The sequence below is a fragment of the Entelurus aequoreus genome, linkage group LG26, assembly GCF_033978785.1.
Source record: "Entelurus aequoreus isolate RoL-2023_Sb linkage group LG26, RoL_Eaeq_v1.1, whole genome shotgun sequence".
In the NCBI taxonomy this organism is placed as follows: Eukaryota; Metazoa; Chordata; class Actinopteri; order Syngnathiformes; family Syngnathidae; genus Entelurus; species Entelurus aequoreus.
In genome coordinates this window covers 27,512,302-27,537,527 of record NC_084756.1, presented here as the reverse complement: position 1 = coordinate 27,537,527, position 25,226 = coordinate 27,512,302, and the positions used below count along the sequence as shown (strand labels likewise).

The 25,226-nt window shown below is 38.8% G+C and overlaps 1 protein-coding gene across 4 annotated transcripts in view; it reads right to left on the bottom strand.

The window, feature by feature from the left end:
• Positions 1–770: 770 nt before the first annotated feature.
• The window catches only part of LOC133643420 (G-protein coupled receptor 22), a 107,581-nt gene continuing 83,125 nt past the window's right edge, over positions 771–25,226 (bottom strand). For all 4 annotated transcript variants that reach the window (XM_062037986.1, XM_062037988.1, XM_062037990.1 and 1 more), the window contains one exon: positions 771–4,069. In XM_062037986.1, coding sequence (XP_061893970.1) covers positions 2,272–3,963 — 1,692 coding nt within the window. In that variant the 5' untranslated portion in view covers positions 3,964–4,069 and the 3' untranslated portion in view covers positions 771–2,271. The remainder of the gene's footprint in view (positions 4,070–25,226) is intronic.

Sequence of the window (25,226 nt, the reverse complement as noted above, 5' to 3'; positions counted from 1 at the left end):
CGGCCGGTGCGACTTATACTCCGGAGCGACTTATACTCCGAAAAACACGGTATTTGTGGCCTAAATGAAGTGGTAAATAAAATCGTATATGTTGTGCAATACATTACATTATTGCCTTAACTTCTATTACCATATTATTTTTGTGGTGATTAATAAATATGGTCACCAAGTGGTGAATTCTGTTAATGGGTTAAAAGTGACAATAACAGGTTTTCTTAAGCGTGACAATCAAGTTCGGCATTTTTTGGTAGAACAATCTTTTGATGGAATTTCATCTTCGACTCCAGCCTCGTCGACACCACATCTCCACAATGTTGAGACTTTGGCATTAGCGATGTCAGAAGACAACAATGGGACACAGCATCGGACTCAGTGCGGCACTTGATGCTAACACGACTGCTTTCACTGGCTTTTTCTACATCAATAACACAGCTTTGGACACGCAATGCTGACAACACCAAAGGCTAACAACACAAATAATGATCGTAGCTGCGACTGTCAAGTTGACTATCTTTGTGCAGAACAAACTCCACACTGCAAAAAGTCAGTGTTCAAAAACAAGAGAAAAAAATACAAAAATTAGGGGTATTTTATTTGAACTAAGCAAAATTATCTGCCAATAGAACAAGAAAATTTGACGTGTCAAGACTTTCCAAAACAAGTCAAATTAGCTAACCTCAATGAATTCAAAAATAGCTTAAAATAAGTATATTCTCACTAATAACAAGTGCACTTTTCTTGGTAGAAAAAAAAGAGTCCTTTTTGCTCAATATGTTGAAAAATATTCTTAAATGAAGTAAATGCTAGTGCCATTATCTTGACATAATGATATGCGCTCGGCATTACATTTCTTGAAACCAGCAAACTTATACTAAAAACTAGTTTATTTTTCTTAATGGAAAGGCAACAAGGCAAGCGCTTGTTACTCTCGGGGTCTCCTAGCCGCTCAGGCAAATCATATGGTCTAAAAATGCATTTTTCCATGGATAACATGACATCATCGCGCCAAGTGCGTGCTCTTTCAGTCAATTAGTGCGCATCTATACAGCCCGGCCCCCGGCCAAAATGTTTTTAATTCTAATTTTGAGGAATTTACCTGAATGTGCATGAACTATTTCTGTTCAAAATTGTTAGAAATGTCACATGTTAAATGTTTAAATATTAACTGTCAGTTTACTGTATTGTGCCAACTGTACTACTATATGAGTACCTATTATCTATTGTTTCATTGGAAATAAAACAGCAAAGTCCATTTGGCTGTCATCTGTTTTAATTATGAGACACAATTGTGTCAAAATTATGATTTTTTTTTTCATGCTTGAAATAAGAAATGATTACTTTAAAAAAGTAGTTTTATACTTGTGAGTGTTGATGACACAGCTTTGCAACAGTTGATGTTTTACTCAATATAGGTCATAAAATCTCAGCAACAAGCTGTAATATCTTACTGAGATCAATTAGGACCAAAACACTTAAAACAAGTAAAACACTCTAACATAAAATCTGCTTAGTGAGAAGAATTATCTTATTAGACAGAAAATAAGCAAATATCACCCTTATTTGAGATATTTCATCGTACTTAGATTTCAGTTTTTGCAGTGCCCCCGTGGTTTCAGCACAAAAAAACGCCCAATTCTAACTTATAGGAATTACCCAGGATGTGATGAAGTATTTCCACGTCATTGCCATGTTGTAGTGGCCGGGTGACAACCATAGCAATGACGACTAAATGTTCGACTGGAACTTTCAATTCCGCTTCCTTCAATTTGTATCGGGATTGCAATTCCACTTCCTGTTTAAAGCCTGAATGAAAAACAATTCTAATTCATCAAACTGGATCTCATTTGGGAGACAATCTCAGTTTGATTTGGAACTTTGCACAAGCCTGCCAGGTTTGGTGTGCTTTTTTTTTTAATGACTAAGCGCTGACCAGTGTCTGTTGTGTACATGTGTGCGTGTGTGTGTGTGTGTGGTCTATGCACACGCACGAGGGCGCAGAAGCCATTGGGTAAAGAGCTGACGTCATCCAGGCCTCGCTTTATTGTGGAGCGTTTTCAGGTGTGATGTAAGTTAAGAAGTGCAGAATAATGGCTCTTGTTAGACCTCACCTAACGCCACGTCAGCCTGCAGGCGGAGGTCACGGGATCAGTCCTTTGTAAACTAATTGCCTCTCACACACATGCAAGGATACGCACGCCATCCATCAACGGAAAACTGCACGCAATTCTCACACAACCACACGTACGTGCGCGCACGCGATGAAGACCAGCCTCATTCCCTCACAGCCTCGGTGAGGCATCGATCAGTGCCGTCGCTGGCCTCCACCCGGGCCTTGCGGACCTTCCTCTGACCTCCCCCTTCCACCCAGGAGTTATGAATGACCGTCCCCCCAACGGGAGCTGGGTCCACCTGCAGAAGGGAAACCACCCTTTTTTTCACCCGTGTTTTGAGGGCACGCCGCAGCTTCTGCCTGGTGAAAGCGTAGAGTAGAGGGTGAAAGATAGTGGTTCCGTACGCCATGGCCAAGAAGCAGAGACGGACCCGCACCAAGCCGTCGCTGGGGCCCATACACAGGATCAGAATGTTGACGGCAGACAATGGAGCCCAGCAGCCCAAGAAGGTGGATATTATGATGAGCGACATTTTGAGGACACGCCGTTGACGCTCTCGCCGGTCCCTGTGTCTACGCACGGCTCGTCTCAAGGCGATGATCGCAGAAACCGAGGCCTGGACGCCCATGGAGGACGCCGGCAGCGGGGAGGTGGCGTGGGTCTGCGTGGCTCCAGAAGCCGCCGGAGTCGGAGGAGCAGGAGTGGCAGGGGTGGTGGCGATGGGGGTGGTGGCGGCGGTACTGACGGTGGTGACCGTGGCACCGCTGTCAGATATCCCCTGGGGCATGGAGCAGAGCGGTGGCGGGGACGTCGGGGTCGGGGAGGGAATGAGGGGAGGATGAGAGAGATTCTGGTTCTGATTGGAGGAGACTACCTCGGTTGGCAAGGTGAGGTCCTTCTTCTTCGTCCTCCTCCTGCAGCGTATCCTGCAGGTGGAGTCCTTTGTGCGGCTGCCCCTCATCATGTGGGAGCCTATGCGGATGTTGAGGGCCTGTAGGATCCGGGAGTAGGTGAAGAACATGACAACCACAGCGATGAAGAAACACGGCACTTGGAGTAACAAGTGGTAATACATAGCCATTCCCGTGTAGTACCCTTGCCCTCCGAGGCACAGCAGCGTTCTGTTCTGCCATACCGGAGAGAGGTTGTGTGAAAGCGAGGAGGGCGGCATTGAAGGTAAAACTGAAGGTGAAAGAGAAGAAGAATAAAGCGTTGTGTGCCCAGTGATCGACTCAAAGTCTATGTTCTGCATCCCTGGCTCTTCATCCTCGCTGTCCTCCGCCCTTGAAGAGAAGAAGTCCCCCTCGAGGAAAGGCAGGAAGAAGACGGCCAGAGAGACCGCCCACACAGCTGCCAGGAGCAGCCCGGCACGGCGGGGGTTCAGGAGGCGGCTGGCAGGACGCACTGAGATGTCATAGCGGTCCAAGCTGATCACCAGGACATTCACGGCCGTGGCCACACTGGTGAAGGTGACGCAGGCTTCGTGGAAGCAGCACAACGTGGCCAGTCCACCGACGCCGCTTCCGTTAGCCGGGACTAGGATGACGGCCACTGTGAGCGGCAGACACAGCACACAGACCAGTATGTCCAGGACATGGAGGTTGACGGTGACCAAGTTGCTGACTGAATCCACCAGGTTTGACTGAGCGCAGTACAGCACCAGTACGGTCAAGTTGCTGCTGAAGCCCAGCACCAGCTCTAGGATCAGCACAGTGGTCAAGGACACCTGGAAGCCCAGAGGGTAAGCGGCACTCCAATCCTCCTCCGCCGCACCCCCGCCCCGTCCATCCAGCAGGCCTACCCCCTGACCATCGCTGGTCTCCGGGAGGTCACGATAGCCTTCGGTCTCCATTGGCGCCCCGGTACCTCTTTACACATAGCAACAGCGGCTACCACGCCACATGCTTTTCTTCGGCTTCCCACGAGACATTGATGAAGATGGCGGCCAAAGTGGTCTTCTGCCAAGAGAAAAAACAAAGCAGAAGAGAAAGACTGAATTTTGTGTGAATTGGCACAAGTGTGACATCGCAAAATCCTGCAAATACTGCATACGGTGATCCCTTGAGGAGGTACAGTAAAATAGTTGCTCAGGGCTGTAGCGTATTTTTCGGAGTACAAGTTTACATTGACACTGACGCTGACACTATGTAATGTTACTAGATAACTCATTTGACAAATGTAATAGTACGCTAGCAATGTAGCATTAACATAACCAGACTACATGCAGATGAGGTATAAACAGGCTCCTTATATTGCATGAATGTATATCGTCGTTTCAAATCGGGAGATGGACATTATGATAACACATACCGCATTTTTCGGAGTATAAGTTGCACCGGCCGAAAATGCATAATAAAGAAGGAAAAAAACATGTATAAGTCGCACTGGAGTATAAGTCGCATTTTTGGGGGAAATGTATTTGATAAAAGCCAACAGCAAGAATAGACATTTGAAAGGCAATTTAAAATGTCTAAAGAATAGTGAACAACAGGCTGAATAAGTGTACGTTATATGAGGCATAAATAACCAACTGGTATGTTAACGTAACATATTATGGTAAGAGTCATTCAAATAACTATAACATATAGAACATGCTATACGTTTACCAAACAATCTGTCACTCCTAATCGCTAAATCCCATGAAATGTTATACGTCTAGTCTCTTACGTGAATGAGCTAAATAATATTATTTGATATTTTACGCTAATGTGTTAATCATTTCACACATAAGTCGCTCCTGAGTATAAGTCGCACCCCCGGCCAAACTATGAAAAAAACTGCGACTTATAGTCCGAAAAATACGCTAGGTTAGAAATGTGTGAATGATATGTTAGCATTGTTAGTTTGTTGTGTAGCTAACCTAGCTTTCTACTGTAAGACAATAGTCTGCGGCAAAATAAAGAATAATTTTCCTAAAAACTACTTTTAATTGGATTGGTGCCTACTGTGTTTGGCAATGGACCGGTTAGCAATATAATCTGTTATTACGTTTCTCATTGTTTACAAGTGTTGGGGTGGAGGTAATTGGGCTGATAATAGATACACCAGTACCAACGTGCACGTGCACAGCATATTTAACTGTATTGCAATCGCTTCACAGTAATAGTTCACAAACCTTCACAACAACAAGTAATAGAAAAAACTTAGAATTAGTCCACTAAGTCACAAACAGGACATTTAGTTAACGCGATCGCTCCTCTGCCAGGGATGCAGAGAAATGTGGGTCACAATTTTGTTTTGCTTATAATTGAAATTGTAAAATAATAAAATGATAAACCGTATTTTTTGGATTATAAATCGTTCCGGAGTATAAGTCGCACCGGCCGAAAATGCATAAAAAGAAGGAAAAAAACATATATAAGTCGCACTGGAGTATAAGCCGCATTTTTTGGGGGAAATGTATTTGATAAAAGCCAACAGCAAGAATAGACATTTGAAAGGCAATTTAAAATGTCTAAAGAATAGTGAACAACAGGCTGAATAAGTGTACGTTATATGAGGCATAAATAACCAACTGGTATGTTAACGTAACATATTATGGTAAGAGTCATTCAAATAACTATAACATATAGAACATGCTATACGTTTACCAAACAATCTGTCACTCCTAATCGCTAAATCCCATGAAATCTTATACGTCTAGTCTCTTACGTGAATGACATCAATAATATTATTTGATATTTTACGCTAATGTGTTAATAATTTCACACATAAGTTGCTCCTGAGTATAAGTCGCACCCCCGGCCAAACTATTAAAAAAAACTGCGACTTATATAAGATTTCATGGGATTTAGCGATTAGGAGTGACAGATTGTTTGGTAAACGTATAGCATGTTCTATATGTTATAGTTTTTTGAATGACTCTTACCATAATATGTTACGTTAACATACCAGTTGGTTATTTATGCCTCATATAACGTACACTTATTCAGCCTGTTGTTCACTATTCTTTAGACATTTTAAATTGCCTTTCAAATGTCTATTCTTGCTGTTGGCTTTTATTAAATACATTTCCCCCAAAAATGCGACTTATACTCCAGTGCGACTTATACACTACCGTTCAAAAGTTTGGGGTCACATTGAAATGTCCTTATTTTTGAAGGAAAAGCACTGTACTTTTCAATGAAAATAGATTTCCCCAAAAAATGCGACTTACAGTGCGACTTATATATGTTTTTTTCCTTCTTTATTATGCATTTTCGGCCGGTGCGACTTATACTCCGGAGCGACTTATACTCCGAAAAATACGGTACTCTTAATTATATTCTCGTTTACTTTTTATTGTTTTATCAAGACGATATGGTTGCTGAAACATGAGGGTTGTACTCCCTTTTCTGAGATACTGGATATCAAAATTATAATTATGAAGCGTTTCTCGTCGACCACGAGCAGAAAAAAAATCTGTCGGCTCCGAGCTTTCGTCAGGAGGCGGCAGGATCTCCGGCAGGCCGTGCGATGAATGTCAACACCGCGGACACCCAACCGAGGGTGGCAGCAGTTAATAGTTCTCGCAGGGAAACGTAACGAAGACGAATGGATCAATAATCCGCAGACAGTGGCACATAAACAACCCTACCAGGAAAAAGAGCAGCTTTGCACTCCCCTCCCCCTCCCCCTCCTTCCTCCTTGTCCCACACATCCCATCCTGCAGTTTACTGGAAGAGACAAGACTATTTTGCATAAAGCGTATGGCATTTCACGTTGGCCACATGGTGTGAGGAAAATATATTAAGTGTCATTTTGAGGCGCTACACATCCTCCACCTGTGCCGGTGTACTATAAATGAAAGGCTGCAGGGGCAGTGTTGACCCCTTCTCCGCTCTCCACCTTTTCTCTGACACGCTTTCCCTTCCCGCCCCCTCGTGTGCCCTTTTCTCGTTGTTTTATTTCACAATTCCCCCCCCGACTCGCATTTGTCAAGTGGGAGGGACGTCGCAGGCAGAAGGGGCCTGGGAGTGGAGCAGTGGTCTATCTTAATCCACTAATGGCTTCCATGGGGTTTGCGGTGTTGCCGCAACATTGATTTAAGGCGTCATCGATCTGACAAGCTCGGGCAAGGGAGCGCAAACACACTCTATATGGTCCCCTCACAGGTACCTGCGCTCTCCTTTTAAGTGCTGCTTAAAAGAGTTGTTAACTCACCGTGACACAGGTCACAATACTATTTGCCGCAATGGAGGCACGTTTCGAGACCGAGCACACTGCTGTATTCATCTAACACAGGTTATTATGATTAGGTCCATTGTTATAAGACTTGGACGTTTTGATGCTAAAGCAGGCAAACAATTAGCATTTTTAAACAAACTTTCATGATTTATTTGGAACAGTTGCAATTAGGGATGATGTTTGATAAGGAATTATCGAGTTCGAGCCTATTATTGAATCCTCTTATCGAACCGATTCCTTATTGATTCTCTTATGGAGTCCAGATAGGTTGTTGTATATGGAAAAAAACACACAATATTTGGTTTAACAAAAGCTCACTTTTATTATATAATAAAAAAAAAAAAATCTAATAAATAAATAAATATTGACTGTTACCCACCTAAAAAAATAAAATAAAATAAATAAATATTGACTGTTGTTACCCAAAGTATATTAAGTGGGATTTTTCAGAAAAACAAATATATACAGTAACACAAAAACAAGCTGTCTCTGTGATCACTATAGGTGTATAAATAATAATATAGTGTTAAATAAAATCAGTCCCTTGGGCACAAAACTGAAAATAATACAGCTCTCCAAAAAGTGCACTTCTGCTGCTATTTGACATAACTGTTTGTTATGATGCTTTGACATTTTGGCACTTTATTTCTTTATTGAAAGAACATTCTATGAAGAGAAAAGTTGTTTGCAAATGTGGTTACAATGCTAAAAAATGAAAAGTTAAAGCTAAAAAAAGAAATACACTTTATTGAGTTAACATTATTTCTTTATGGGGGAAAAATGTTATGAGCTAGAGAATATAACAACTACACTACCCAGCATGCAACGGGAGTTACGAGCATGCGCGGTAGCCCCGAAAAGTGTTGCATGTTGCCACGCTGTGAAAGTAAACATCAAGAACTCAGCCAACACGCCTCGTCTGCATTATTTATAATTAGACAGACAACACATCTACAGTGTGATTTTGTAACGTTTACAAGGAAAGAAAAACAAAAGTTAAAAAAGGGAGATATGTTGTATATATATGTATGTGCTGCAGTGTTGTATATATATGTATGTGCTGCGGTTGTTTTAAGAACGTTGCGACAGCTGCCGTAAAGGAGGTGCGTTGCTAGCCTGGTTGCTATGTTTCTGGTTGGTCGTAAAAGTGTTGGTCATGTGTTTGTACCCTGCTAAAATCTCTCAGTAAAGTTATTCGATGGATTATAGCTTTTGTTTTGAACTTTATTACACCTTGGAGCGCTTTTTCCCGTCCATTGTTTTCCTGCTTTCGCTATCTGCGCCTAATGACTGAGCTACGTGACGTCAATTCTTGTGATGTCCCACGGAGCATTTCTGGTCGGGACGGGATTCGAATAAAGAACCAACTATTTCCTTTACTATAGTGGTCTCGATAACGGGTACCGGTTCTCAAAAAGGGATTCGAGTCCGAGGACTCGGTTCTTTTCTTATCAAACAACCGGGAAAACCGGTTTCGAGTATCATCCCTATTTGTAATATGCGACATCACATATTTCCATTTCATAGCAATTTCTTACACATTTTTCTTCACTTCCGGTGCTTAATTGGTGACAAAGATTCAGACTTTTCGTATGATTCGGTTCTAGACAAAAAAAGTTTTTCCTTGGTTTTTGTGTACCATCTGGGTTGTCAAACATTGTGCCTAAAAAAACTAGTCTACTTGACGTGTAGCATTCGGCGGTATTGAGGGCCCAAACAAAATATCACACACGTTGATGACTCAGTCGCTGTTTGTATCAAATACAACTGCAAAGAGAGCTACAATGGGGCCCAAAAAAGTTGTGAGTACCAGCACTTTGATAAAGATATATATATATATATATATATATATATATATATATATATATACACACTACCGTTCAAAAGTTTGGGGTCACATGTAAATGTCCTTATTTTTGAAGGAAAAGCACTGTACTTTTCAATGAAGATAACTTTAAACTAGTCTTAACTTGAAAGAAATACACTCTATACATTGCTAATGTGGTAAATGACTATTCTAGCTGCAAATGTCTGCTTTTTGGTGCAATATCTACATAGGTGTATAGAGGCCCATTTCCAGCAACTATCACTCCAGTGTTCTAATGGTACAATGTGTTTGCTCATTGGCTCAGAAGGCTAATTGATGATTAGAAAACCCTTGTGCAATCATGTTCACACATCCGAAAACAGTTTAGCTCGTTACAGAAGCTACAAAACTGACCTTTGAGCAGATTGAGTTTCTGGAGCATCACATTTGTGGGGTCAATTAAACGCTCAAAATGGCCAGAAAAAGAGAACTTTCATCTGAAACTCGACAGTCTATTCTTGTTCTTAAAAATGAAGGCTATTCCACAAAATTGTTTGGGTGACCCCAAACTTTTGAACGGTAGTGTATATACACAGTATATATAATATATATAATAAAATCCCCTGACGAGCAGGGAAACCTGCGACACAAGCTTGCAGGGATGATATAGCCTCTGTTTTTTCCTGACATAACACACATACATATATATATATATATATACATATATATATATATATATATATATATATATATATATATATATATATATATATATATACATATATATATATATATATATATGTATATATATATATATATGTATATATATGTATATATATATATATATGTATATATATATATATATATATATATATATATATGTATATATATATATATATATATATATATATATATATATATATATATATATATATATGTATATATATATATATATATATATATATATATATATATATATACATATATATATATATATATATACATATATATATATATATATATATATATATATATATATACATATACATATACATATATATATATATATATATTTACATATACAGTACAGGCTAAAAGTTTGGCCGCACCTTCTCATTCAATGCGCTTTTCTTTATTTTCATGACTATTTATATTGTAGATTATACAATTATATTCTAGTTTCTTCAAAATAGCCACCCTTTGCTCTGATTACTGCTTTGCACACTCTTGGCACCTGAAATGGTTTTCACTTCACAGGTGCCATAGTTTTGATGCCTTCAGTGAATAGTCATGAAAATAAAGAAAACACATTGAAATGAGAAGGTGTGTCCAAACTTTTGGCCTGTAATGTATATATTTTATATATATACATATAGATGTATATATATGTTTAGAATATTTAATCGCGATTAATCGCATTGTTCATAATTACCTCAAAAATAATTGTGATTATTCGCATATACTGTATTTTTGGGACGATAAGGCATGCAAAATCCATTCATTTTCTCAAAAATTGACAGTGCGCCTTAAAACCCGGCGTGCCTAATGTACGGATTAATTCTGTTTGTGCTTACCGACCTTGAAGCAATTTTACTCGATACATGGTGTAATGATAAGTGTGACCAGTAGATGGCGGTCACACATAAGAGATACTGTACGTGTGGACTGCAAGTTGACGCCAGTTTATTAATAAATGACGCCAGCAAAGAAGCTCGAAACTTCGATGTTTAATTGAGAATATAGAACATCACACAAGGTGTTTAAAAATCTGCCAAAATATTTTGGCATGACTTTAGTAAGCTACGAAGCTGCACCGCTTGATGGATTGTCGGCGCATTACGGCCTCCATAGTCAGACATGCTGTTTTTCAACATACGGGTATTATTATGGTGTGTATAAGGACCCCAAAATGGCACCTATTAGCAGACATATTATCTGGTGTTTTGCAGTTTAATGCAAAACCAACTTTTCTTACGGACTGGTACCTGCTCATTTGTATTTGGGATCTGCATGCCGTAAGTCCCAAAAACGTGTGCGTGTCTGCCCGTAGTCAATAGGCTCCTTCTTTTTCTCGATCCTCTTGTTGTGGGGCATTTATCACCAGCTGTTGCCATTTCTAATACAAAGTAGCATACAGTTCTAACTAATATCTGTGAGTAGATTCGCTATGGAAGCACTAAATACTAACGGTAGACAAAGATGACAGGGAGAAGACGCTGTCGAAGTGGTGCCACGTAAATAAGACACAAAACGGCGTGCCCTGAAGAGACGGTCAGAAAGCGGCTTGAAGACATACTTGCCAACGCTCCCGATTTTCCCGGGAGACTCCCGAATTTCAGTGCCCCTCCCGAAAATCTCCCGGGGCAACAATTCTCCCGAATTTCTCACGATTTCCACCCGGACAACAATATTGGGGGCGTGCCTTTAGCGTCCTCTACAACCTGTCGTCACGTCCACTTTTCCTCCGTACAAACAGCGTGACGGCCCAGTCACATAATATATGCGGCTTTTGCACTCACACAAGGGAATGCAATTCATACTTGATCAACAGCCATACAGGTCACACTGAGGGTGGCCGTATAAACAACTTTAACACTGTTACAAATATGCGCCACACTGTGAACCCACACCAAACGAGAATGACAAACACATTTCGGGAGAACATCCGCACCGTAACACAACAGAACAAATACCCAGAATCCCTTGCAGCACTAACTCTTCCGTGACGCTACAATATACACCCCCGCTACCACCAAACCCCGCCCCCCCCACCTCAACCCCGCCCCGCCCCCGTCTCCCGAATTCGGAGGTTTCAAGGTTGGCAAGTATGCTTGAAGATGATCTGTAAAACATAATCTATGCAATATTTTGACCAAAGACCTAGCAGTACATGTTATGTGGACCACAAGGAAGTGTTTTAAATAGGGCTGTAACGGTTTTGTAGATACCGCGGTATTGCCGTTTCAAAGTCTTCACAATAATGCCGTGTGACGGTATCAAACAGCAACTTGGTGTGTCATTTTTTAACTAACGCCATATAATCTGGTGAGCCTTTTGTATGAAAATAGACCCGCTCATCGGCAGTGCGCCTCCAGTGTGCCCTATGGTCCGAAAAATATGGTATATATAATTTGTCATCATTAATACGTGTATCTTAGACAGATACATTTCAAGTTCAATACCATAACTGGACAATTAGTTGTTTTTCTCATGTTTTTTAAACAGCTCAACACAAACTAGACCTAAACAGTACGGGTGTGGGAAAAAATCGATTTGAATTCGAATCGCGATTCTCACGTTGTGCGATTCAGAATCGATTCTCATTTTTAAAAAATCGATTTTTTAATTTATTAAATTTTTTTTTTCATTTTTAATTTTTTTTAAAATTTATTTATTTGTTTTTTATTAATCAATCCAACAAAACAATACACAGCAATACCATAACAATGCAATCCAATTCCAAAAGCAAACCCGAGCCAGCAACACTCAGAACTGCAATAAACAGAGCAATTGAGAGGAGACACAAACACGACACAGAACAAACCAAAAGTAGTGAAACAAAAATGAATATGATCAACAACAGTATCAATATTAGTTACAACTTCAACATAGCAGTGATTAAAAATCCCTCATTGACATTATCATTAGACATTTATAAAAAATAAAAAAAAAGAATAATAGTGTGACAGTGGCTTACACTTGCATCGCATCTCATAAGCTTGACAACACACTGTGTCCAATATTTTCACAAAGATAAAATAAGTCATATTTTTGGTTCATTTAATAGTTCAAACAAATTTACATTATTGCAATCAGTTGATAAAACATTGTCCTTTACAATTATAAAAGCTTTTTACACAAATCTACTACTCTGCTTGCATGTCAGCAGACTGGGGTAGATCCTGCTGAAATCTATGTATTCCATGAATAGAGAATCCTTTTGAATCGGGAAAATATCGTTTTTGAATCGAGAATCGCGTTGAATCGTAAAAATCGATTTATAATCGAATCGTGACCCCAAGAATCGATATTGAATCGAATCGTGGGACACCCAAAGATTCGCAGCCCTACTAAACACGCTTTTATTGACAATAAATACCGTAATTTCCGGACTATAAGCCGCTACTTTTCCCCCTCGTTCTGGTCCCTGCGGCTTATACAAGGGTGCGGCTTATTTACGGCCTGTTCTTCTCCGACGCCGACGAAGAGGATTTCGGTGGTTTTAGTACGCAGGAGGAAGACGATGACACAATGATTAAAGACTGACTTTTCATATACCGGTAGGCTGGTTATTTTGATAACGTACAGGCGAGCACTTTGTATTACTTTGCACCGTTGTATTATTTGTACTCTGCACGAATGCTGTTCGCCATGTCAAAGATGTGAAAGATTGATTGAATGATTGAAAGATTTATTGTTAATAAATGGGACGCTTTGCGTTCCCAAACAGTCATCTCTGTCCCGACAATCCCCTCCGTGGTAGCAGGAACCCCTATATACTACGCCAGGGGTCGGCAACCTTTACCACTCAAAGAGCCATTTTGGCAGGTTTCACAAATTAAAGAAAAGAATGGGAGCCACAAAAAAAATGTTTAAATTTAAAATGAAAAACACCGCATACAAAGCTTAAATGCTTTGTGCTATGTTAACCAGGGGTCTCAGACACACGCACTGGCACGCACTATAATGTGAAAATTTGATGTTAGTGCGGCCCGCGAGTTTTGAATGAATGGCGCTGGATAGCGTCATGCTTGCCAACCCTCTCATTTTTCCCGGGAGGCTACCGGATATCAGGGCGTGATGGCACTGCTTTTGGCGCCCTCTTCAGTCTGCCCAAACAGTGTACCTGCTCGACCACATGTACAATGCAGTTTCAGCTTGCTCACGTAAATGACAGCAAGGCGTACTAGGTCAGCAGCCACACAGCTTACACTGACGGTACCAATACCCAGAATCCCATGCAACCCTAACTCTTCCGCGCAACCAACGCACGGAGAGGGGGGGGGGGGGGGGGGGGTTGATGTGTGGGGGGATTTGGTGGTAGCGGGGGTGTATAATGTAGACCGGAAGAGTTAGGGCTGCATGGGATTCTGGGTATTGGGTGTGTTGTGTTTATGTTGTGTTACGGTGGGATGTTCTCCAGAAATGTGTTTTTCATTCTTTTTTGGTGTGGGTTCACAGTGTGGCGCATATTTGTAACGTAACAATGTTAAAGTTGTTTGATACGGCTACCGTCAGTGTAAGCTGTGTGGCTGATGAGTAAGTATGCTTTGCTGTCTCCTATGTGTGCAAGTAAAAGCAACATACAACTAGTGGCCGGGCTGGCACGCTGTTTGTAAATGCTATAGAGGACAATTATTGCAGTGCAATTATGGCACTTCCTTTATATAGTAATTAGAGTGTAAATATGATTATATTTCCCCTGGGAGTTATCTATGAGAGGCACTGAGATCCACAAGTCTCCTGGGAAAATCGGGGGGGTCGGCAAGTATGTAGCTGAGCCGCATCAGAGTGGTCAAAGAGCCGCATGCGGCTCCGGAGCCGCGGGTTGCCGACCCCTGTACTACGCTAATTACACATCAAAACCCTGCGGCTTATAGTCGGGTGCGGCTTATATATGGAGCAATCTGTATTTTCCCCTAAATTTAGCTGGTGCGGCTTATAGTCCGGTGCGGCTTATAGTCCGGAAATTACGGTAAAATAGTTGCTGTGCGTTGGTGTCTTGCCAGATTTACCAGAGAATGCTTTACATTATTATTACATTACTTCATAAAACTACTGTAGTCATTTGTAGGACATTCTATTGTATTGCTTTTTATATAATATTCTTGTCTAAAAGTTTGTTTTTCTCTTCATGAAATGTGTTACATATAAAATTGTGCTGTTTTGGGAGGCCAAGCGCTGATTAAGTTGATTTTAATTAATCTCAAGTGAGATTAACTTGTATCCTGAGGTGCAACTGCACTTGCTATCAGTTTGGTATGGGATCAATAGCAAAATGTGCCGTGTCGCAATCCCTACCTGTTAGCTGCTGAGAGATGCTGCGCGGTTAAAGCAACTCAGGGTTTTTAGCAGGGAGATTATTGAGCGCTAGGCCATCATCACTTTCTCATTTGTGAGTCCTTGCAAGGGTTAAAAGCGCGCCGTCGAAATGAGCAGGCGAGCAGCTTTCAACAACAGTAATTGATGCCATTCTCTGACTAAGTGCAACAATGACGGCGTGGCGTGGCGGTAATGGACACTTGATGAGGTGTCGTGGGATCAGCCGGGAGAGAGAATCAGAAAAGAAAATGTCTCATGTAGGGTTGTACAGTGTACCGGTATTAGTATAGCACCGCGATACTAATGAATCATTTTCGGTACTACACCGCCTCTGAAACATACCGGTCCCGCACTCCCCCTCTCCCGCTTCGTCGTCCCGTCGAGTCATTGCTGGTTTTACGAGCAGAGGAGCATGTTCGGCAGCGCACAATCACGGAGTACGTAAAAGCAGACACAGTGTGTAGACAGAAAAGGGAGAACGGACGCATTTTGGCTTAAAAACTAACGATAAAGGTGAAGTTATAACACTGAAACGCCCTCAGGAAGTGGTGCTTTAAGACATGGCTAGCTAGCTAGGGTTAGGGCTGCAGTGTTTTAGCTACTTCTAAATCACTAATCCTCGTCTCCATGGCGACAAAGAAAGTAAGTTTCTTACAAGTATCATCCCTGCAGGACGAGGAATAGCTAAACATGCTTCACTACACACCGTAGCTCACCGGCATCAAAAAGTAAACAAACGCCATAGGTGGATCTATACCTGACATCCACTGTGATGATATCAAGTACAGGCACGTATCTAGTCGATACTACTATGATTACGTCGATATTTTTTGGCATCACAACATCTTCTTTCGTTTTTTAAAAACTCATATTATGTTTATAAACGTCCCTGGACACATGAGGACTTTGAATATGACCAATGTATGATCCTGTACCGACTTAGTATCGGATTGATACCCACATTTGTGGTATCATCCAAAACTAATGTAAAGTATCCAAACGACAGAAGAATAAGTGATTATTACATTTGAACAAAAGTGTAGACAGAACATGTTCAAAGAGAAAGTAAGCAGATATTAACAGTAAATGAACAAGTAGATTAATAATTAATTTTCTACCAGTTTCTTCATATTTTTGACAAAATAATAGAATGATAAATGACACAATATGTGACTGCATATGTCAGCAGACTAATTAGGAGCCTTTGTTTGTTTACTTACTACTAAAAGACAAGTTGTCTTGTATGTTCACTATTTTATTTAAGGACAAAATTGCACTAAGAAACATATGTAGGGCTGCAACTAACAACTAATTTGATAATCGATTAATCTGTCAATTGTTACTTCGATTAATCGTTTAATAATCGGATAAAAGAGACAAACTACATTTCCATCCTTTCCAGTATTTTATTGAAAAAAAAACAGCATACTGGCACCATACTTATTTTGATTATTGTTTCTCAGCTGTTTGTATATGTTGCAGTTTATAAACAAATGTTTATAAAAAAAGAAAAAAGAAGAAAAATGCGCATAGCATAGATCAGGGGTCACCAACCTTTTTGAAAGCAAGAGCTACTTCTTGGGTAGTGATTAATGCGAAGGGCTACCAGTTTGATACACACTGCAATAAATTGCCAGAAATTGCCAATTTGCTCAATTTACCTTTAACTCTATGTTATTATTAATAATTAATGATATTTACACTTAATTGAACGGTTTAAAAGAGGAGAAAACACCAAAAAAAATGACAATTACATTTTGAAACATAGTTTATCTTCAATTTCGACTCTTTAAAATTCAAAATTCAACCGAAAAAAAGAAGAGAAAAACTAGCTAATTCGAATATTTTTGAAAAAATTAAAAAAATTATTTATTGAACATCATTAGTAATTTTTCCTGATTAAGATTAATTTTAGAATTTTGATGACATGTTTTAAATAGGTTAAAATTCGATCTGCACTTTGTTAGAATATATAACAAATTGGACCAAGCAAAGACAAATAATTATTTCTTCTATATTTTCCAGAACAAAATTTTTAAAAGAAATTCAAAAGACTTTGAAATAAGATTTAAATTTGATTCTACAGATTTTCTAGATTTGCCAGAATATTTTTTTTGAATTTTAATCATAATAAGTTTGAAGAAATATTTCACAAGTATTCTTCGTCGAAAAAACAGAAGCTAAAATGAAGAATTAAATTAAAATGTATTTATTATTCTTTACAATAAAAAAAATAAGTTTACTTGAACATTGATTTAAATTGTCAGGAAAGAAGAGGAAGGAATTTAAAAGGTAAATAGGTATATGTGTTTAAAAATCCTAAAATCATTTTTAAGGTTATATTTTTTCTCTAAAATTGTCTTTCTGAAAGTTATAAGAAGCAAAGTAAAAAAATTAATGAATTTATTTAAACAAGTGAAGACCAAGTTTTTAAAATATTTTCTTGGATTTTCAAATTCTATTTGAGTTTTGTCTCTCTTAGAATTAAAAATGTCAGGCAAAGCGAGACCAGCTTGCTAGTAAATAAATACAATTTAAAAAATAGAGGCATCTCACTGGTAAGTGCTGCTATTTGAGCTATTCTTAGAACAGGCCAGCGGGCTACTCATCTGGTTTTACGGGCTACCTGGTGCCCGCGGGCACCGCGTTGGTGACCCCTGGCATAAATCCAATGAATTGATGACTAAATTAATCGCCAACTATTTTTTTTATAATCGATTAGTTGTTGCAGCCCTAAACATATGTTTAATGTACCCTAAGATTTGTTTGTTAAAATAAAGCCAATAATGCCATTTTTTTGTGGTCCCCTTTATTTAGAAAAGTACGAAAAAGTATCAAAATAATTTTGGTACTGGTACCAAAATATCGGTATCGGGACAACACTAATTTCATGTTAGTTTTTGGTTTGAGGCCAAGGCCGGATGTCAGAAGCTCTTTCTGGGGGCAGCCGTGGCTCGAACCGGCAGATGGAAAACGTTACAATATTGTTGGTTTAGCACAGGCAGTGAGTGGACGACATAGTTGACATATTTTCTTGCCATTTTTCAACCGATTTTTGTATATAAAGAACTAAAATAGCATCACTTTTATCGAATGGTATTTCAAAATGATTACGACAGGTGACATTCTGCACCTGTCAGTCTTCATTGTTGATTATACCCAAGCTGTGAGCTCAACGAGACGAGTTTTCATTAATCATATTAAATCTATTTCACTCTCCAGAAAAAAAATTACTTTATGAGGACGGCGACGATATTAAGCTTCCATCTCTTCATGCCTCGTGCTCCATTATGTCTTCTGAGAATGTTGCCGCATCAGAAAATAGCTTCAACCATTAATGAAGTCTGCAACCACAGTACGCTCTTTAATTTGAATACATTATTGGCCCTTCAACAAGAGACTTACGCCTGAATAACTTCACCCTTCATCAAACAATAACTTTGTGTTTAGATGGCGATACATTTGAATGCAACAGAATGTTGGTAAGATATAGAACTATCAGAGGGTATCTGAATATTGCCGTTGTTCTGAATTTGTCTTTGCCATTCTGCACTCTAATGCTAATCCCCAGTACTAGTTTATTTGCACTAGCATGGTTTTTAGTACTTCAGCAATAGTTTATTCATTTCTTATTTTTTTCCTGTGGTACAGTTTTCCTGATTGAATATTTTAACATTAGCTTTATTTAGTGTGTAATTATTCACCATTTGTTGTTTCAGCCTTTATAGTCTGCGTCTACAGCTTTTGAAAGCCTATTTGCCTTTGCTGCTGTATTCGCTGGTCAATGGTGCCCTGGGGACAAATCAACTTTTTTTTTAATTGAACTGAGTTGAATTAAATTGAAGAAGTGCCTCTGTGTTGTGGCTCCCTTTGAGGTGGAGTTTAACACCAGAATGGGAGAAATTAGCAATTTAAAGAGTCGTACGATTTCGGACTCTCTCTGAGGCCGTGAATGTGTCCTGGCTGGTGTTTGGATGAGACAGGAAGGCAAAGAAAAAAAAGGTCCGGGAGCTGGTGTGTTTGTGTTTGTGCGGTTAGAGCAGGCCTGGGCATTTATTTTGAATTGGGGGCCATATTTAGAGAAAAAAACGTGTCTGGGGGCCGGTATATCTATCTATCTATGTAGATATACTGTATATATATATATATATATATATATATATAAATATGCGCACGCACACACACACATAAGCTGTGAAAATGTGCTGTACAGTATGTGTGTTTGGGTCCTAACACTACAGTGTTTCCCATAAACTGCCAAGATACCTGTGGCGGTGGGGGCGTGGCAATGGGCGTGGTCACCATGACATCATCGAGTAATTTGCATAATGTACTACAATGATTTGATTTTCTCTAAAAAGGCTCAAAAAATGTATACTTACTAATTAATAATAACAGTTTTGTTTTAAACGTCCATCCATCCATCCATCCATTTTACAATATAATTACAACACTTTATGTACATATTTATATACAGATTTGAACAATAAGTTATTCACTGAAATATATTTATTAATTGTGGTTCTTACAAAAATTATATCTTATAAAATATAAAAGCTACAATGTCTCAAAGCTCTGCCCCTTTAACTTTAGCCTACTACTACAACCATATTATTTACCAGCAACATAAAGTGAAACAGAGGCAGAGGTGTCCTGCCACAGTCAGTAACAAATAAACAGAAAACAGTAGTGGTGGTAGATAGACACAGAGCTTCATCAAACATCTGATCCACTGAACAAAGAGCTCCAAAAATCTTGAACTTTAGACTGCCATCAGTTTTACTCCCTACACTTAACCATGTGTTTCCTACTGCCTGCAGACTTTGCACCCTTTGTTATATACACATGTTGTGTTTCTAATATAAATACATTTAATAAAGTCAAATACAAATAAAGCAACAAGAGAAGTATCCTACACTTCTCTTTTGTAAAGTAAATCTGAACAGCCGATATGGGCATCTACATCAACTATATGATTTGCCTGAGAAGCTGGACAGGACAAAAAATTTAAAAAAAATAAATAAATAAATAAAAATTATTTTTTTATTTTATTTGTGGCGGACGTAATTTTTTCGTGGCGGGCCGCCACAAATAAATGAATGTGTGGGAAACCCTGCACTAATACAAAACCTCACAATAATGTCTGATTGAAAGCTAAAAACGTTATGACAGACCGCCTTAAAAAACTGAATTTTACATTTTCTCCTGAATGAGACACCCAGAAAGTACATGACAATAATGTGGGATTTACAATATTAACTATGAAGCATAAAACACTGAATATTGACAACATATGAACGTCGATCCTCTTTTACTCCTCACACCCCTTCTCGATCTACATTATTTACAATCAAGCGAAACACAACGAGAATGCAACACACACGGCGAAATATGAACGTGAAGAGCAAAAAAACCCCACCTACAATCTGATATGATATCACTTTTATTGCAGAACTTTGTTGTACAAATCTCCTTCCACGTCTGTCCCTGACACCCACATTTCAGGCTCTAGAAACACTCGGTGGAAACGCTCCCCACCCACACTGCTTGGTGCCTCGTAGCTTACATTACCATAGAAACTAATTAGATGACCATATTAACTAATTAGATTACCATAGTAACTAAATAAATAATGATAAATGGGTTATACTTGTATAGCGCTTTTCTACCTTCAAGGTACTCAAAGCGCTTTGACCCATTCACCCATTCACACACTGATGGCGGGAGCTGCCATGCAAGGCGCTAACCAGCACCCATCAGGAGCAAGGGTGAAGTGTCTTGCCCAAGGACACAACGGACGTGACTAGGATGGTAGAAGGTGGGGATTGAACCCCAGTAACCAGCAACCATCCGATTGCTGGCACAGCCACTCTACCAACTTCAACTAATTACATGACCATAGTAACTAATTACATTACCATAGTAACTAGTATATCATGGAAAAGCACAGATTCCAACCATTAAAATACTTTGTATAGTTCAAGACTTACGGTAATTACAAAACATCACTGCACGTCATAATGGCAGCTACACTTTCCATCTTAAAGATCTAAAAAAATGATTTGGGAACGTCCGGCGGGCCAGATTGAAAAGCTCAACGGGCCGCATATTTGCCCAGGTCTGGGTTAGAGGCATGTCTGCACAAAAGAGACACGAATATATCCCAAAAACAGAAAAATCTCCTCTTATCTGTACATTTATGAAAAGATAAAAACTTTTGAAAACTTAACAGCTGTGTTATGTTTTGCGAAACGGGGAAAAATGGCTCTTTTGATGCTAATAAACAAAAAAAATAGGCTTCGCTACACATCTTAAATCAAATCCTGGTGCTCTGCTTGGTGAGTTACAGATGTGGGAGCTGACATAGTTTCGTTTTTCTTCAGCTAACCTAGCATGATGTTGCTGTGAAAATGTACCGTTTTTTTCGGACTATAAGTCGCAGTTTTTTTCATAGTTTGCGACTTATACTCAGGAGCGACTTATGTGTGAAATTATTAACACATTGTCATGTCTGTGTTAATCATGTTTTTTTAACAATAAAAAAGGAATAAACAAAAAGCGCTCACAGCGGAGGGAAAAAAACTTGACTATGAAAACAAAAGGCGCGCACAATGGCGGAAGTACAAAACTAGACTATGAAAACAAAACACTAGCACAAAGGCAAAAAACTATGAACAATAACAAAACTTACTTGACATGACAAGAGGGGCAAAAGGAAGAGCAGCATGGATCATGAGGGTGAACAGAGTAATGTCGCCAGGCCGACTGCCTGGCAACAATGGCCTTAAATACTGGTGACATGATTAGTGAAAACGTGAGACAGGTGCGTGACATGAGGATGTGAAACAGGTGCGTGACAAGACAGGTGAAAACTAATGGGTGACCATGGAAACCAAACCAAACAAGGAAGTGCAACCAGGAACTAAAAAAAGAGCCCAAAACCCAAGCAAAACAAAAACATGATTAACACAGACATGACACACATTAGCGTAAAATATTAAATGATATTATTTAGCTCATTCACGTAAGAGACTAGACGTATAAGATTTCATGGGATTTAGCGATTAGGAGTGACAGATTGTTTGGTAAACGTATAGATTTTTTTATTTGATTTTTATTAAGGATCCCCATTAGCTGGTTGCCTCAACAACCTACTAGTCTTCCTGGGGTCCACAATTCAATACAATTACAAGTAAAAGCATATAATTATAACTACACAATACAGAAAAAATAAATAAAAGCATCAATAAAAAACAAGCAAACAATTTACAGTCACAGAATAATAATTACCATATAAATATAACTACACAATATAAAACCAAACAAATCATCAACAAGCAGACTACTTTAAAAACTCAGATAAAATATTACTCTCTTTTTAAAGACCTGTTTACTTTCAATGCTGGTGAGAATTCGAGGCAGGTTATTCCAGAGCGATAAAGATCTATAAATAAAAGATTTCCGCAAAGCATTCTTCCTGGGACGAGGGAGTACAAAATGCCCCTCACTGGATGCCCTGGTACTGTGATTATGTATAGTGCTACTGTGAACTATTTGGGCCATGAGAAAAGCAGGAGTTTTACTACCGGTTACTGATTTGAACAATATAAGACTATTAGCCAACAACTTGTTCTGCACTGTTAGCCAGGAAAGAGAAGCATGCATTTGGTTCACATTGGTTCTTAGTGAACAACCAAGAACCAGCCTTGCTGCCCTATTCTGGACAATCTGGAGCTTACTGATCTCACCACTTGCAGCAGACGCCCAGACTGTAGAACAATAGTCCAGATGACACAAGACTAAACTCTTAACAATTTGACAAAGAAGAGGTGGATCAGCAAAAGCAGCACATTTCCTGGAAATACCAACAGCCCTTCCCATCTTTGTAACTATATCACTGATATGATTTGACCAGGATCGAGTGCAGTCCAGCATCACTACAAGGAGCTTGGCACTTCTGACCTGTTGAACTGTTCAAATACCTAGCCTCAAATCCAACTTTGGGTCACAAGATAACCCTTGCCTAGTCCCCAATAGCATGTTCTATACCAGGGGTCACCAACCTTTTTGAAAGCAAGAGCTACTTCTTGGGTACTGATTAATGCGAAGGGCTACCAGTTTGATACACACTTACATAAATTGCCAGAAATAGTCAATTTGCTCAATTTACCTTTAACTCTATGTTATTATTAATAATTAATGATATTTACACTTAAATGAACGGTTTAAAAGAGGAGAAAACACGAAAAAAAAATGACAATTACATTTTGAAACATAGTTTATCTTCAATTTCGACTCTTTAAAATTCAAAATTCAACCGAAAAAAAGAAGAGAAAAACTAGCTAATTCGAATCTTTTTGAAAAAATTAATTTATGGAACTTCATTAGTAATTTTTCCTGATTAAGATTAATTTTAGAATTTTGATGACATGTTTTAAATAGGTTAAAATCCAATCTGCACTTTGTTAGAATATATAACAAATTGGACCAAGCTATATTTCTAACAAAGACAAATCATTATGTCTTCTAAATTTTCCAGAACAAACATTTTAAAAGAAATTCAAAAGACTTTGAAATAAGATTTAAATTTGATTCTACAGATTTTGTAGATTTGCCAGAATAATTGTTTTGAATTTGAATCATAATAAGTTTGAAGAAATATTTCACAAATATTCTTCATCAAAAAAACAGAAGGTAAAATGAAGAATTAAATTAAAATTGATTTATTATTCTTTACAATAAAAATAAAAAATTTACTTGAACATTGATTTAAATTGTCAGGAAAGAAGAGGAAGGAATTAAAAAGGTAAAAAGGTATATGTGTTTAAAAATCCTAAAATCATTTTTAAGGTTGTATTTTTTCTCTAAAATTGTCTTTCTGAAAGTTATAAGAAGCAAAGTAAAAAAATTAATGAATTTATTTAAACAAGTGAAGACCAAGTCTTTCAAATATTTTCTTGGATTATCAAATTCTATTTGAGTTTTGTCTCTCTTAGAATTAAAAATGTCGGGCAAAGCGAGACCAGCTTGCTAGTAAATAAATACAATTTAAAAAATAGAGTCAGCTCACTGGTAAGTGCTGCTATTTGAGCTATTTTTAGAACAGGCCAGCGGGCTACTCATCTGGTCCTTACGGGCTACCTGGTGCCCGCGGGCACCGCGTTGGTGACCCCTGTTCTATATGTTATAGTTATTTGAATGACTCTTACCATAATATGTTACGTTAACATACCAGTTGGTTATTTATGCCTCATATAACGTACACTTATTCAGCCTGTTCACTATTCTTTAGACATTTTAAATTGCCTTTCAAATGTCTATTCTTGCTGTTGGCTTTTATCAAATACATTTCCCCCAAAAATGCGACTTATACTCCAGTGCGACTTATATATGTTTTTTTTCCTTCTTTATTATGCATTTTCGGCCGGTGCGACTTATACTCCTGAGCGACTTATACTCCGAAAAATACGGTAAATAAAGTTAGCACTGTAGCTATGCTAGGGTTGCTAACCTTTGTGTCCTCCTCTCCCACTCTTTATTATCATGTTGGTGTAAGTGCAGAGTTATAATGTACATATAAAAAGTGGCTAAAGTGCACTCGTGTCAGATTGACGTGCTCAAGCACAGTTCATCAGCATTAAAGCTACAGACACATAAAACAAAGCGTTTCCAACATATGGCTCATTCAAATCTCTACATTTCAGTATCAAGGCTACATTTAATTCTAGCTCCCCTGACACTCATTTTAAAATTTGTAAAACCATACTTAGGGATGGGAATCGAAAACTGGTTCTTGTTCAGAACCAGTTCCCAGTGTATCCATTCCTTGTAAACTTTCTTCCGGGTGGAAGTGCGTAGTGACGTCAGATCGCAAAATGGCGGTGCTCGCTCGGGTGGAACAAACACCAACACTTTACAAGAAAAGATTGCAACCGCCTACTTGTAATATTCATGAGGCTGCTTGCTCGTCGAGAGGAGGACATGCGAGGAATATGCTGAAACATTTCAACACACAGCATGTAATAATCATAAATGAAAGTCGCCTTTTTGAACCGCTCTGATCTCATCCCAGGCAGCAGAAACAAGAACTCACCGCCTAT